General features: G+C 41.8%; 1 protein-coding gene, 1 long non-coding RNA gene and 1 other non-coding gene across 4 annotated transcripts; 1 reads left to right on the top strand and 2 right to left on the bottom strand.

The window, feature by feature from the left end:
- Positions 1-488: 488 nt before the first annotated feature.
- LOC117865925 (uncharacterized) lies at positions 489-4,760 on the bottom strand. 2 transcript variants are annotated; one of them, XM_034750452.2, is made up of 6 exons: positions 4,560-4,755; positions 3,534-3,565; positions 1,821-2,012; positions 1,351-1,401; positions 969-1,033; positions 489-876 (listed from the first exon to the last, which is right to left on the bottom strand). In XM_034750452.2, the coding sequence occupies exons 1-6, from the start codon at positions 4,610-4,612 to the stop codon at positions 799-801; spliced, it is 471 nt and encodes a 156-aa protein (XP_034606343.1). In that variant the 5' UTR covers positions 4,613-4,755; the 3' UTR covers positions 489-798. The 2 variants fall into 2 exon arrangements, with proteins under 2 accessions (XP_034606343.1, XP_034607027.1); XM_034751136.2 differs by lacking the exon at positions 1,351-1,401 and having other exon boundaries at positions 4,560-4,760.
- A 4,586-nt stretch (positions 4,761-9,346) lies between these two features.
- LOC117841779 (small nucleolar RNA Z247) lies at positions 9,347-9,482 on the bottom strand. Its single transcript, XR_004637363.1, has one exon. It is a non-coding gene; the product is annotated as a small nucleolar RNA Z247 (small nucleolar RNA).
- Positions 9,483-14,277: 4,795 nt separating this feature from the next.
- Positions 14,278-15,153, top strand: LOC117843422 (uncharacterized). Its single transcript, XR_004637725.2, has 2 exons — positions 14,278-14,687; positions 14,755-15,153. It is a non-coding gene; the product is annotated as an uncharacterized lncRNA (long non-coding RNA).
- The last annotated feature ends 202 nt before the right edge of the window (positions 15,154-15,355 follow it).

The raw sequence follows: 15,355 nt of genomic DNA, 5'->3' as shown, positions 1-15,355 counted from the left end.
CTCAAAAAGAAGTTTCTTTGCAACAGTAGAGTCATTAGCCAAACAAATGAAGGACAGGATGTAGACAGCAATGCCCCCCCCCCCCCCCCCCCCCCCCAAAAAAAAAAAAAAAAAGAAAAGAAAGAAACAACGGTACTCGGAACATCATATGGACGGACAAAAGAAATACGACTCGTAAGAGCTGGGTTAGTCGTCTCTGGTTAGACTCAATATCTGGAAATTACACTGCTCATGTTCCCAATTTGGGACAGTGTTGAGATTTTTTTTAAAAATCGGTTGCGATGCAGGACTCTTTTCGCCGGTATTGAGGATCGAGCTATTTCCTATGAATTCCTCGTTTCCAAACAACCACTCAGTTAACACCAACATATCCTACTGACACTTGCCAGTGCTGTTTAACCATGCCCCGATCGTAAGTTCAGAACATTGGGTGGTTAAGTGCAGAGAAAAGTACCATTAAACTTAATACTGAGTGTGAAAACTCGATGTCGAGAAAATGGACATATGATAACCACCGATTCTTCAACTAGAATACAACAACCAAGCTGCTTCGATTGTGTGAGTACCCGATGTGTCATTTACCTGATGCAACAAGCTGCTTTTCATCCACAAGGCCAGTATATAAACTGGTACAATCTTACAAATGCTGATTCCAGAAGAAACCCAAGCAGCTACAGGTTAGACGAAAGCATTTTGGCACAGCATGCGTGCATGAGATACAGAATAAATAGAATTGGCAAGATATCCCGCCTTCCGTAAAATAGTCATAACCCGTAATGATGCAGATGCTGACTTCGATTAGTTCCAGGTGTCGACAGGCGATGCAATATCTGTATGAGCGTCAACTGCGCGCCGCAACTCTTCAAGGAAGTTCATCTATAATGCCAATACTCCCCAGCAGGAAATTAGAATAAAGCAAAAGGAGATGTAGGAGGAAATCATGGCAAGAATTTTACTCCAATTCATACCTGATGAGGAAGCTTCAGGTGACCCCATGACGAGCTAGTAGATCCAGAATACATTACTGGTTTATCTGGACAAACATCAAGATAGCGAAGTTAACGGCATTAACATGTGTCCTTTTTTGTTTTGTTGTTTCATACGGCACCACTGACATGGACAAACCAGTGTTTGACGTGTCAGGTTGATAAACTGAGTTCATCAGAATATAGTATTTATAACATGCTATTTAAATTCCCAATTCATCAAGAGAAACCTTTCCAGGTAGCAACTAGCAAGTAACATGCCCTAAAAGAACTGTGTTCCCAACTTTGCCTAATCAAGAGTCAAGTATTTGCTTTATCAGCTATTGTGGAGAAATGTAAAGTTTATAGCAACATGCGGACTCACCAGAGGAGTCAATTGTTTGATCATTGTACAAGTTCATTGCAGCAGTCCAACCTACAGAATCATAATGAAGGTTTACTATGAGGTAGCAATTATTAAGTTAATAAAAGAAACAATAATGGATTACAGGACAAGCACCCAACTTGATATTGTTACATGTCCAACACACAAGCAGAAAAACGAGAATGAAATGTGAAAGGTTACAGGTGTTCCATAAGTTGTCTTGCATATGGCGAATTTGAGGATATATGGATACTGGGTAAGCACCCTCCTAGGTAATCAAAGAAGCAAAGGGAAACAATAGACGCTCAAACTTTCTCTTTTTTATGAAACACCGCCTGAACTTTCTTAGTATCCACCCTAAATACATGTATTACGCAGTAGCATGCAGCAACTATGAGCAGTCAAAAAGTAAGAACTTTGTATCAAAGAAATTTTCTAGTAAGAATGTGCAGTTTTGCAGAGAAACATACGGTCACTGAGAAGCTGTGAAGCCTCACTGGCAGAACATCCCTCCAAAGGCACTAATCGTGTTTGATTGTAGTCATTCTGAACATTGCTGAAGAATGTTTCGTGGTGAACAATTGGGGGAAGGTTCTTTAATGAAGGAACATGGCTCTTCTCTCCATCATTGTTGTAGGAGTAATTAGTCTTATCGGCCCTATCTGTTTGGTGGAATAACAATAACAAGTCTCATAAGTAACCTGAACAGAACTGCCTAACAACTTAACATAGAGCAATAGCATATTAAGAGACATGAAACCAATACAAAAACTATAGGAACCAGAAAAGTCAAAATGCAAACATAAGGTTTCTCAAAAGCTACCAGTGATGATCATTCAATAGAACAGAAATAACAACTTTTACTCTTAAAATGGTAGCCACAGATGCTATGTTTGCATGTGAATTTTCGATTTTACATTTTTTTACTGTCGTAAAGAAATGCGTTGGCTAATTTGTTGGTGTGTGAGGGTTCCCACAAGACAAAAATATAAACTTTACTCTTAAAATGGTAACCCCATAGATACTATGGTTCCAGGTGACTTCAATTTTACTACTTCTTTTTTTACTGTTGTAAAGAAACATATTGGTTAATTTGTTAGTGTGTGTGGGTTCACAGAAGAATGTTAGTTTGTTAAAGGATCCTTCCATTCTTATGAATTTGGAAGCAGAAACTATGTAATGGCTGTCCATTTGCAGCAGAGAAAACACAGTCACACAGATGTTAGACTATGTGGAGATTTCTAAACATATTCCTGGACTAAGTTAGGACAGGAGTAAATTTCACCAGCGGTCCTTAAACTTGTCCCGAGTTCTCATCCCGGTCCTGGTACTGTCAAAATGCCCATGACAGTCTTTAAACTTGTCCTGAGCTCTCATCCCGGTCCCGGTACTCTCAAAATGTACATAACAGTCCCTAAACTTGTCCTGAGGTCTCATCTAGGTCCATAAAATTGTCATGAGCTCTTATCCACTAAAACTTTGAGTGGGATTTGAACATGGTTTCAAATTCTCATGAACTTTGGATCAATTTGAGTGGGGTTCAAATCCTAAAAGTTCAAATCCCACTCAAAATCGATCCAAAATTCAGGAGGAACTGAAACCAAGTTCGAATCCCATTCAAAATTGGCAAAAAAATTCATGAAGATTTGAAACCAAGTTTAAATCCAACTCAAAGTTTTAGTGAATGAGAGCTCGGGACAAGTTTATGGACCTGGATGAGAGCTCGGGACAAGTTTATGGAGCTAGTTGAGAGGTCGGGACAAGTTTAGGGACTGTTATGTCCATTTCAAGAATACCAGGACTAGGATGAGAGCTCAGGATAAGTTTAAGGACTGATATGTGCATTTTGAGAGTACCGGGACCGGGATGAGAACTCAGGACAAGTTTTAAGGACCGCCCGTGAAATTTACTCTTAGGACAGTAATTGATATCAGAACACCCAGCTACTGAATCAGATCATATTGGCTAAATTTGTCGATGGTGGGACCTTATGCATCAAACCAACAGACCCCAAAGCAAAAGAGCATGTGCCATCTCCAAATGCAACTGGTTGCATCTAAACAGATGCACCATAAAACCCAGTAAATGGATCAGATCATATCGACTAAATTGGTGGAAAATTATGCAGACAAGTTCCTAAAAAGCATAATCAAATGTAACTATTTGCATTGGAAGGGATGTACCTCCAGACTTCCGCCGATTGTTTGCGCGATTCCTGAACAATAATGAGAATAAAGACAGCCATAAGCAAATAATCATAAGCAGAGACATATACAAAGATATAAAGCTAACGAAAATGTTGATCTCTATACAACAAAACAAGGTTCCAAGCATTAGTTGATAATTTCAACATTCAAACAGCATCCAGATAATGAGAAGCAATGCTGAGATTGCTATATCAATTAACAACTGATGAGAGAAAAAAAAAGAGTGATCAGCCAATGCACAAGATTGCTACAAAAAATTGATTTGCTCTTTAGAGTTTACACTGAACTCCACTTCTAACTGTGGCCATGCGAGATCACAAATGCATGGACAAAGGACAATGACAACATGCAGCAGTTTACAGTTACCAATAAAATATACGATGGTGCCTTTGATGCCAGATATCTGATAAAGTAATAGATGCATGAACCACAAACTGAACAGAGCCATGAAAATTTCAGCAAAGCTGAAAAAATTGCCTATGGGGATAAAACTATACAAGTCACGCATGCTGCTCCTCTACTCACATGCTCAATTGCTAGGCTAGATCAGCATGGTAAAGGATAACGAGCAAATTGAAAATGGTAGCTCTCTCGCTAGTGACATAGATTGCACGTTTACAAAAGCTCCTTTCGTGCTACATCCTCTCTGAGCTAACAGAAAGACGGGCGGTAGGTGCTAACAACAAAAAGGCCAAAGGAAACAAAAAGAAGGATTTTTTTTATCTATGGAGTCTATGTGACAGCAAGTATTCGCAAGGCACACTTTCTCAGGTGCTACCTCAGATCAAGCCCATCAAAGCTGCTCAAAATGATATGCCAGAACACCGCTGACCGCCCAAATCTAAGCATAACGGCCCAAGAAATGCCAAGAACTGGTCGAATCCAACGGGATCCTACCCTCTCCGCAAGCATCACAAGCTACCAAGAAATGCCCCGCGAATCAGCTCAGCTTGCGTCTTGCAGGAAACCCAACCAACCCATGGTGACGCGACGCGAGCTCACCTGTGCACGGGCGGGGTGTATCTCTTGATGGCGTCCGGGTTGGTGTCCGCCATCGCAGCGAGGCCGCCGAGCTAGCGGGGGGAGGTAGAGGAGGAGAGAGGGGCGGTGGGTGCGGCGCCTTCCTCCTTGCCCTGCCTCCTCGCCTGCTGCCCCCGATGAGAGTTGCGAGAGGGAGGAAAGTGGAGGTCAGGAGGATGACCAAGGGCTGAGATGGGGCGCTGATCAGTGGGCCCGGGAGTTGGGTGTGAAACCGGGAAGTGCTCTGCTCACCGATGTCACTGACTCACTGTCGAGTGAACCCGACAAATGGGCCCAAAGGGCTGCCATCGTCATGGAGTTCAACAAGTTTTAACGGTGGTCTGAACAAAAAAAATCACAAGCATACATCGCGCTGCAAAATGTTCTTAACTTCTAATCACATATTTGAGTGAGGTATCTAATATTTTCGTGGAAGTGAACACTCAACTTATGAAATGAAATGGTACGCAGTAAGTCAGCAGCTCAATAATAAACAAAAACAAAAGGTAATCCAATTGAACTTCGTACCCAGAGAACCAAAAAGTCAAATGGAATGGTCCTATTGCGTGCAGCGTAGTTTGAGCCACTTCTGATGTTCCGATCTCATGCTCCCAAATAGCACTTGGGGCGGACCCAGGCCATGATCTGTGCGGGGGCACAACATAACATAAGAAAACTTAGATTCACTAAGCTTGTACACGGTGAAAAAATAGTGGTCGTGTTTGCTTCAAAATGTTAAGTGAGGGCCTCACTGGACCTTATAATGAACAACGGAACGGCTTAACCTTCAAAGAGTTGAGAACGGAACGGCTTAACCCTCAAGGGACGTTGGGTACTTATTATATAGTTACAAATATGATTACAAGACCGTATCAACTACGGTTGGAAACAAAGGAGTCCTACTGGGACAATAGTCCTACTCCTACTCCTACACATCACGTATTTCTACATCCTCCTCGATCTTAACGTGCAAAGCTATCAGCCACTTGCAAGGTTAAGATTGTTACAAAAGTCATGAAGCCAGCGCACAAGTTGAGACTTGGTAAAACCATCGGCAACCTGATCATCTGATGATATAATGCGAATATGAAGAAGCTTCTGTGCAACTCATTCACAAACAAAATGATAGTCCACCTCAATATGCTTAGTATGAGCATGAAAGACCAGATTAGCTGATAAATAAGTAGCACCAATATTGTCGCACCATAAGATTGGAACTTTAGATTGTTGAATTCCCAACTCATAAAGCAACGATTGCACCCAAATAATCTCAGCAGTTGCATTAGCAAGTGCCTTATACTCAACTCCAGTACTAGACTGAGAAATGGTAGCTTGTTTCTTGGCTTGCCAAGAGATAAGATTAGCTTTAAAAAAATAGCAAATCCGCCTGTAGAACGGCGATCATCAGAGCAGCCTGCCCAATCAGCATCCGAAAAAGCACTAACAATGAAAGAAGAAGATCGAACAATACGCAGTCCAACACTCAATGTACCACTGACATAGCGAAGAATGTGTTTGGTAGCTGTATAATGTACAGACGTAGGAGCCTTGAGATATTGACAAACCTTATTCACCACAAAAGCAATATCTGAACATGTAAGCGTCAAATATTGAAGTCCACCAACAAGACTTCGATAACGAGTGGTGGTGGCAGCATCAAGTAGATCACCTATGTCGGATCCAAGTTTCTCAGAAACAGGCAAGGGCGTAGGAGATGCCTTGCAATCTTTAAGACCGGCCTTAAGGATCAGCTCCTAAGCATATTTACGCTGACTGAGAAGAAGTTCACCAGACAAACAAGGAGAGACCTCAGTACCAAAAAATAATGAAGGGGACCGAGATCTTTAAGAGCAAAATTAGCACGTAGCTGAGAGAGAAGCTTCGAAGCTTCTCAACCGTAAGATTACTGTAACTTACAATAATGATGTCATCAACATATACTAACAAAAATATGGTCACCCCATCATGTTGATAATAGAATAAAGACGTATCAGCCTTCGAACCAGATAAACCAAGCTCCAAAAGTTTGCTGCTCAAGCGAGAATACCATGTCCGTGGGGCCTGCTTTAAACCATAGAGGGATTTATCAAGTTTGCAAACAAAATTTGGAAAATGACTATCTTCGTATCTAGGAGGTTGCTTCATGTAAACATCCTTCTCCAGAACACCGTGAAGAAATGCATTCTGAACATCTAGTTGACGAATGCTCCATTGTTTTGAGACAATAATAGATAAAATAAGACGAATAGTGGCAGCTTTCACCATGGGGCTAAATATGTCCTCATAATCCAAACCATAACGTTGTTTAAATCCTTTACCCACAAGACGAGCTTTATATCTATCAATTGTGCCATCAACACGATGCTTAATTTTATAGACCCATTTGCAATCAATAACATTCTGACCTTTCTGAGGAGAGACAAGATGCCAAGTATTATTCTTCATGAGGGCAGCAAATTCAGTATCCATAGCCGCCTTCCAGTTACTAGAAGCAAGAGCACCATGTAACGAATTTGGTTCAGAAATTTCTGTAAGTAAACCATACCGAACCGTGCTATCAGTGTAAATCTTTGGAGTGCGAATATTATTCTGCAGCCGAGTCCTGAGGCCGCGAGGAGAAACTGGAATAGGGCCATGAATAGGCCGTGGAGGACCTGGTGGGGGAGGCGGCAAGCGCCTTGAGTTGGGTTGTGCAACTGGTATAGTTGAGCCAGCGGCAGGCACAGACGAACCAGCAGCACCAGAGGCCACAGAAGATCCAGCAGCAGCGCCAAGAGGCGACAACGTCGTCGAATCCGGCGCCAGGGAACATCCGGCAGCTGTGTCGGGCGGGAGCGGAGCAGCAAATATAGGTGACTCGGTAGGAGTGGTCAAAGCAGAATCTAGCCCGGCCGTCGACGGTACCGAATCAGCATCAGTAGCCACGCACGTATCAGCATGAGGATCGGCAGCGGGCTCATCTGGAAGCGAAGAAGGGAAGGCGTCATTATCATATGTGACCACAAAAGGAAAGCACACCATATTTGGAGTTCCTAAACCTGGATCAACATCAGACTGCTCACATGCATCGGTTAGAGGGTTAGTGATATTAGTAATACTAGAGTTCATAACCCCATCGTGATTTAGTAAATTTGGGGATAAAAGAAGTATTTCCTCTTGTAGTCAAGAGCCAGCATTAGGACGAAGCTCAGAAAAATGAAAAATATTCTCATCAAATTAAGACGACGTCGCGGGAAATATCTAGGCACTTGTATCCTCATATTACTGTACCCAATGAAGGCACACTGTTTGGACTGAAATTCAAGTTTATGTTTATTATAAGGTTGAAGATTAGGCCAACAAGCACATCCAAATAGGAACAAATAATTGAGCTTCTCACCAAATAGGCACATCAAAGGAGTGGAAAAATCAAGGACACGACTAGGAGTGCGATTTATAAGATACGTGCCTGACAAGAAAGCTTCGTCTCAAAATTTAAGAGGCATAGAGGCTTGGGCTAAAAGAGAAAGGCCAACTTCGACAATATGACGATGTTTGCGTTCAGCGAAACCATTTTGTTGATGAGCATGAGGACAAGAGACTTGGTGCGAGATGCCAGCTTGTTGAGAAAAGGAATTGAGATGCTGGTACTCACCACCCCAATCGGTCTGCAGAGTAATAATTTTTCTATTGAAGAGTCGTTCAACTAATTGTTGAAAATTAAGGAACATTTGGAACACATTAGATTGGCTCTTATGAAGAAAAATCCTTGTAAATTTACTATAGTCATCAATAAAACTTACATAATATTGATAACAACCAACTGAAGTGGGTGCAGGGCCCTAAACATCTGAAAACACTAATTGCAACGGGAAGGAAGAAACACTAGTAGACTTAGGATAAGGCAACTGATGGCTCTTGGCCTTCTGACAAGCATCACAAATAGAATATGTAGGATCACTACTAAAGGACAACTTATTTTCTCTAAGAACTCGATTAACTATAGTAGAAGATGGGTGGCCCAAGCGATGGTGCCACCTAGAAGTTGTGGATCGGCTAACATGATCAACTTCAGAGATATGCGGGATAGGGTAGAGGCCATTGCGACAGCTACCTCGAAGAAGAGTTGTCTTCGTACCCAAGTCCTTGACACAAAAGAAAGATGGATGAAATTCAAAAAAGACATCATTATCGGCTGTAAATTGGTGAACAGAAATAAGGTTTTTGTTGGCAGCAAGGACATGAAGAACTTTGTTAAACAAAAAATCACAATGATGGGTATGAAGAGTAGTATTACCAACATGACTAATACTCATACCTTTGCCATTCACATCATGTATTTGATCCTGGCCAATATAGCACTCCCTTGATGTCAGAGTGTCCAAAGTATTGGTGATATGATCTGTGGAGCCAGAATCAAAGTACCAATTAGTGTCTATCCCATAGGAAGGAACAAGAAGCAAATTTTTGTGGACCTTATTTGAGTGGTCGAGCACCACCATTACATGGAGGCACATATCTCATATTAAAATGGTACCAGCAGTCATGAATTGTATGTCCATAGCACTCACACAATTGGCAAAGCGGGCCCTTACCTAGATCAGAAGGAGTAGATACGCCACCACCACGACCAGTTGAAGTCTCAAGGGCGTTGTTGAAGTTGCCACGTCTAGAGAAATTTCCACATCCACATCCACGAGGATTGCCGCCACCATGGCCACGACCCCTAGAAGCAGAATTGGCAGAGGAGTAAAACCGGCCCTCATCGGCCCTCTGTTGATTAAGATGAGCTTCATAGGACAGGAGCTGAGCATATAGATCACCTAGGGATAAAGAGTCTTTGACTGAAATTGAGGAGACAAACGAATTGTATTCAGATTCCAACCCGTTCCGAATATGACCAATGAGGTCATCGTCATCAATTTTCTTCCCTGATGCCGCCATCTCATCGGCAATTCCTTTCATCTTGCTATAATATGTAGATGCAGATAGGTCACCCTTCTTTTCCTGAGATAGCTGAGATCAAAGTTGCAAGGTCTTGGACCGAGATTGTGAAGCAAACATCTTAGTAATTGCTGCCCACACCTGTGCGGCGTGTTCATGTGAAGAAACATGAACCAAGAGTTCCTTGGTCATTGTCGACAAGAGGTAAGAAAGGAGATGTTGATCCTGTGCAAGCAACGCTGCATGCGCCGGATTTTTAGACTCTTCCACCATCTTGTCAGCTTTTTCAACACGGAGGATCACAGGGGGTGCCGCCACCGACCCATCTAAAATTCCTAGCAATCGTGAGCCGCGAATCGCCGGGAGAACTTATGCTCGCCACACAAGAAAATGTCTCGGTTCAATTTCTCTGAGATAGGGATCGAGAAGATTGCTAAAGCCGCCAAGGAACTTGTCGACGCCATGATCGTCGACGAAAAAAATGAATACGCCAACTAGATGACTTGTCGGAGAAGGAGGCTCTTATACCATGTAATGAACAATGGAACGGCTTAACCCTCAAGGGGAACCAGGTACAGGGGCAGGCCCACATGTATTCAAGTGTATGCAACTGAATACCCATTATTTTTGCAATTTTTTTTCTATATATAGTGTATCCTATGTATATGCATCAAAAAATAAAAAGAAATTCAATTCAATTGGCCCAGTTGGCCAACTCCATGTACCCCATGTTGGGCCGCTAGCCCAATAGCCCAATTGGCCTAGTTGGTCGACTCCTCCCTCATCTTCTGTTCAGTCCTCTTCCTCTGTTCCTCATCCGGTCATTTGATTCCACTCATCTGCAACCCTAACGGGCAACGGCGCCAGACCGGCAGGCGGCAGCGGTGGCCGGCGGGAAGGTTGGACTGAGGGCTCCTATCCCAAGCTATCCTATCAATGACCAAGGTTCAGTTACAAGAACATACATTGCAATGGGGCGATGTCAACCAAACATGATGAATTTTTCGCAACATATGTGTGGAGGTATGCGCCGCTTCCAACATAAGTGGTTTGCTGAATTCAAGTGGATTGAGTATAGCGTGCAAAAAGATGCTACATATTACTTCGTTTGCTATTTATTCAAAGATAGTTGTAAGTTTGCTGGTGGACATGCTTTTGTTGATGAAGGGTTTAGAAGTTGGAATATGAAAAGGAGAATTCGTAGGCATGCTGGTGCTATCAATAGTGCTCATAGTGAAGCTGAAGAGAAATATAGATTGTTCATGAGACCTAAGGTATCAATCCGTGAATCCATTGCATCAAACACTGCACAGATCAAGGCTAAGTATCTAGCTCACTTGACATGGTCACTTAAGTGCATAAGATTTCTGTTGCGTCAAGGGTTGACTTTTCATGGTCATGATGAAACAAAGGATTCACTCAACAAAGGAAATTTTCGAGAACTTTTAGCATGGTTGGCAGGAAACTTTGAAGAGGTTAATCTGGTGGTACTAGATAATGCACCACAAAACTGTCAGATGATAGACCACAAGATTCAGAAACAACTCATTGATGCTTGTGCTCATGAAACAACCAAATTTATCATAGATGAACTTTGTGATGGGTGTTTTGCAATTCTTGCTGATGAGTCAAGTGATGCATACCTACAGGAACAATTGGCTCTTTGTTTGCGTTTTGTCAATAAAACAGGAGAACCAGTTGAGCGGTTTCTAGGTCTTGTCCAAGTTGAAGATACTACATCATTGACTCTTAAAGAAACAAATTATGGAGCTAGTAATATGAAGAGTCATGTTAATGGTTTGAAGAGTCATGTTAGTAATATGAAGAGTCATGTTAATGGTTTGAAGAAACTAATTATGGATGAGTCCCCTTCTGCTTATTATGTTCATTGCTTCGTCCATCAACTTCAACTAACACTTGTAGCAGTTGCTAAGGAGAATACTGATTGTGGTTGGTTCTTTGGGCAACTTTCATATTTGTTGAATGTTTTAGGAATGTCTTGTAAAAAGATCCGCATGCTTCGCATTGCTCAAGCTGAATACATGATTGAAGCATTGAAATTGGGTGAAATTGAAACTGGGCAAGGATTGAATCAAGAGATGGGCTTAGCAAGGCCAAGTGATACACGATGGGGATCTCACTACAGAACTGTAATTCATGTTATGTTCTTGTATCATTCAATCAAGAAAGTTCTCTTTAGGATTGGGAATGAAAGTAAAGGGGCTGAGGCTAATGGAGCTCAAACTATGCTCATAGTATTTAAGTCCTTTGAGTTTATTTTCCTGCTACACTTGATGACTGAAATATTTGAATACACAAATGACTTGTGTAATGCTTTGCAAAAGAGGGAGCAAGATATCGTAAATGCAATAGATCTTCTGGAGTTCACAAAGGTAGAACTGGATGTTTTGAGATAAGATTCTGGATGGCAAGAATTCCTTACCAAGGTCACTTCTTTTTGTGAGAAGCATAATGTTAAAGTTGTTGACATGAATGGGAAGTGTATTCATATGCAAAGATCAAAGCAATTCTATAGAGGTGCCATTAATTACCACCGGTTTCATGCTGATATGTTTTTGGGTGTCACTGACAGGCAAGTTCAAGAGCTTAATAATAGGTTTGATGAGGTAAACACAGAGCTACTTAGATGTATGGCATCATTCAGTCCAGCCAATTCCTTTTCTGCTTTTAATGTTGAGAACTTGGTTAAGCTTGCTGGGTTCTATCCACATGACTTTGAATTTGAAGAAATGACTAGCTTCATTTTCAGTTGCACCACTATATCAATAATGTCAGAAACGATGAAAACTAATTTGAGAAGTCTAGCAAAGTTGTCTATGATGCTAGTTAAACAAGGAAAGGTTCCTTGGTATGAAATTGTTTATAAACTTCTCAAATTGGTGCTTGTTCTCCCTGTTGCAACTGCTGGTGTTGAGAGGGTCTTTTCTATAATGAATTTGATAAAGAACAAGAGAAGAAGCAAGATGGGCAGAAATATTTGAATGGTTGCTTGGTCACATTGATCGAAAGGGAATTCTTCGTGCAAGCTAAGGATAAGGACATCATCACTCTTTTTAAAGCATTAAGGGTCGAAAAAGTTGTCCTGTATCTTGTAAGTTGTAAGCTTTGTTACCATTTTGCTGTTTTATCCTCTATTTATTTCACATGTTGCCACTTTGATATGTTGATCATTAGTAGCTGGTCAATTTCAAGTTGTGATCAATTTTATTAATCAATGATGCTGCCACTTAATTCTGTGTTATAAAACTTTAATTTAGGTTGTCAAATTTTTTTTTCTTGTGATCTGGAATTTGAATACCCATGGTCCAAATCTTGTGCCCGCCTCTAACCAGGTACTTCATTATATAGTTACAGATAAGATTAAAGACTGTATCAAGTACGGTTGGAAATAAAAGGAGTCCTACTTCTACTCCTATACATCACGTATTTCTACAGACCTAACGTAGGTCAACCCCTTTAGACGAATAAACAAAACTGAGTCTTCGTAGACTTTGTAACAAAGCCCTAAAACACTCAAGGGATTTTCTTAAGCGACCAAACAATTGGGTGTTCTATAGACACTTCATTTAAAGAAAAGAAAAGAAAAAAACGGAGCTTTTCGTCGCCACACAAACACTATAAAAATGTTGAGGTTAGCATTCTGTCATGTTCATATCAGAAGAACGATGCACAGAGAGATGATACACAGAATAGAATTGATGCAAGAATCAGTAAGGCGTCGCTGGTTGCTTCCGACAACTCCTTGCTGAAACAGAAAGCTGGTTATACTACACCAGCAGCCAAATTATCGACTAAACTGATAAGAAATTGCTGAAGTGAATTAGTACCACTAAAACACGTTCAGTGAAATAGTTTCCGAATTACTGAACCCAGTTACTCCTTCGGGTTTGTATTGCGGGAGAGGGTGCAGCGGCATGTTCAATACCGCTCGGTATTAGAGAAAAATTCCAATTCCAATTCCAATTCCTAAACCATCCAAACAAGATATTGGGTGAACTCAATACCAATTCCGAATTTTAGGCTTCAATACCTACATCCAAACGGACCTTAAATAATTCAGTTGGGTGTAGCTACACCTAAGACGTAGATTAGTACATGGATTATATATTTTTAATAAAGTTAATCAAAGTTCGATAAAATTGACTTATGATAAAACTAAATCGATCTATAATTCTGAATGGAGTACTTTCCTTTTAATTACACGTAGTTTTGTTCCAAGCTCTTTCAATGAATTCTAGACGACGGATTATGCTGTCCTGTTCTAGGCATCACATTGTACTCCCTCCGGTCTCAAGATTACTTACGATTTACACAAAGGAAATAGCCTGATTGGTGATTGCTACTTGTTTTCTCTTGTATGGATCGGATCGTCAAAGTTCCATAAATGGCCAGACGATGTTGCTGCCCGTGCCCAGTGTTGCTGCTGCCCTGTGCCCTCACAATGAAGAGCCAACCTCGTGCTCCAGCAGTAGCCGCACCGCAACTCCAACATGTTCAACTACTCAATTGTAATTTTTTTTTAAAAAAAAAAGCATCTCCATCGACATAGAGCACCACTCGCTAGCTTGGATAGACTTCTTATGCTAACTAACTCACTTAACTAACTTCCTCTGTAGATCGGTTCTAACCTCTTTTCTTTCTTTCTATACAGTTTTTTAACACTATTTAAATATATTTAACACAGTAGGGGAGGCCTTAAAAAAAAGAGTACTACTCGCTTCCATTTATTTTATTTCCTGTTATTTTTTTCAGAAGATTAAGCAGTGTTGTTACTTGCTGGCCCATCTAATCTGCATCTGCAGGAGGAGACTTGAAGAAGGAAGCTGTTGCCCGTCAGCTCGATCGGCGACCCCCTCCCTCTATCATTGTTGGAGGGTTTATTCCTCGGGAATATGCCCTCACTTCGCTGGCATCTCATCCGCAGCTTATATCCTCCCCCGCCGGTCTCGTCTTCCACCTCGGTTCAGATAGGCGCGCGACCGCGACGCTTTCTTCTTCTTCTTCTCTCCAAGCAGAAGCTACCCTTTTTCATACCTATACATCCACCATTTCTTTCCTTCGGCTAGCTAGCGAGTGCAGCTCCGAACTTGTTTTGTTGGTGGTCACCTAACCATGCTCCGGTTAGTGCACGGATCATGTCCATGACCTCATCTCGATCGTGCAAAGGTTAGATGACCATCAGCAAACATGTTCACGAGACATGCAAAAAAGCAAACTGATCTCTACTGAACAGAAATTACCAGAGGCCACGATGAAGGTTTGCGAAGACGCATGGCGTGTTTCGAGCTCCTTCAGCATTACTCTCCTCCGGAGATAGCAAAGGTGGCTGTACCGAATCTCTTCTGCCATCAGTTGAATTTTTGCTGCTCGGTTTCGCGTATGTTTTGTGTGTGCAGTGCAGATGCGGTGTCTGTTTCACGGAGATCCGAGTTATTCTGTCGCTTGCACGCTCTTCACTCCATGGAAAATTGTTCATCGCTCCATCGTCATCATCTGAGATATTGTTGGAACTGTGAATATCTTTTAATTTGTTCCCCAAAATTATTGACAGAGAGACCTATTTGAGGTTCCACGCTCTTTTGTAACAAGATTTGGTCACGTACAGATCGAGCGTGTGTTGATGTGCTCATGACGCAGATGTTGTCATGCTACATACAGTCATATGCAGTCAGTAATACAGAAGAACTGCTTTATATACCTCTCCCAGGCGACTCGGGGGTGACCCGGGCGTCGCCGCCGCCAACCCCTCCCCCACTAGACCTCGTCGGTCGGCACCGTTGCTGCCGGCCAGCGGGCGGCGGCGGCGCCCCGCCCTCTGCCCCCTCTCCTCTACT

The sequence above is a fragment of the Setaria viridis genome, chromosome 1 (assembly GCF_005286985.2).
Source record: "Setaria viridis chromosome 1, Setaria_viridis_v4.0, whole genome shotgun sequence".
NCBI lineage: Eukaryota > Viridiplantae > Streptophyta > Magnoliopsida > Poales > Poaceae > Setaria > Setaria viridis.
Note: the sequence above shows the minus strand (reverse complement) of the source record. Positions and strands in the feature narration are given on the sequence as shown.

Bases quoted from the DNA above. Each gene is read 5' to 3' on its own strand.
- LOC117865925 (XM_034750452.2), bottom strand. From the start codon at position 4,612: ATGGCGGACACCAACCCGGACGCCATCAAGAGATACACCCCGCCCGTG. The intron at 3,566-4,559 runs GTGAGCTCGCGT...ATTATTGTTCAG, and splicing joins TACACCCCGCCCGTGCACAG to GAATCGCGCAAACAATCGGC. The intron at 1,402-1,820 runs GTATGTTTCTCT...ATGATTCTGTAG, and splicing joins TTCACAGCTTCTCAGTGACC to GTTGGACTGCTGCAATGAAC.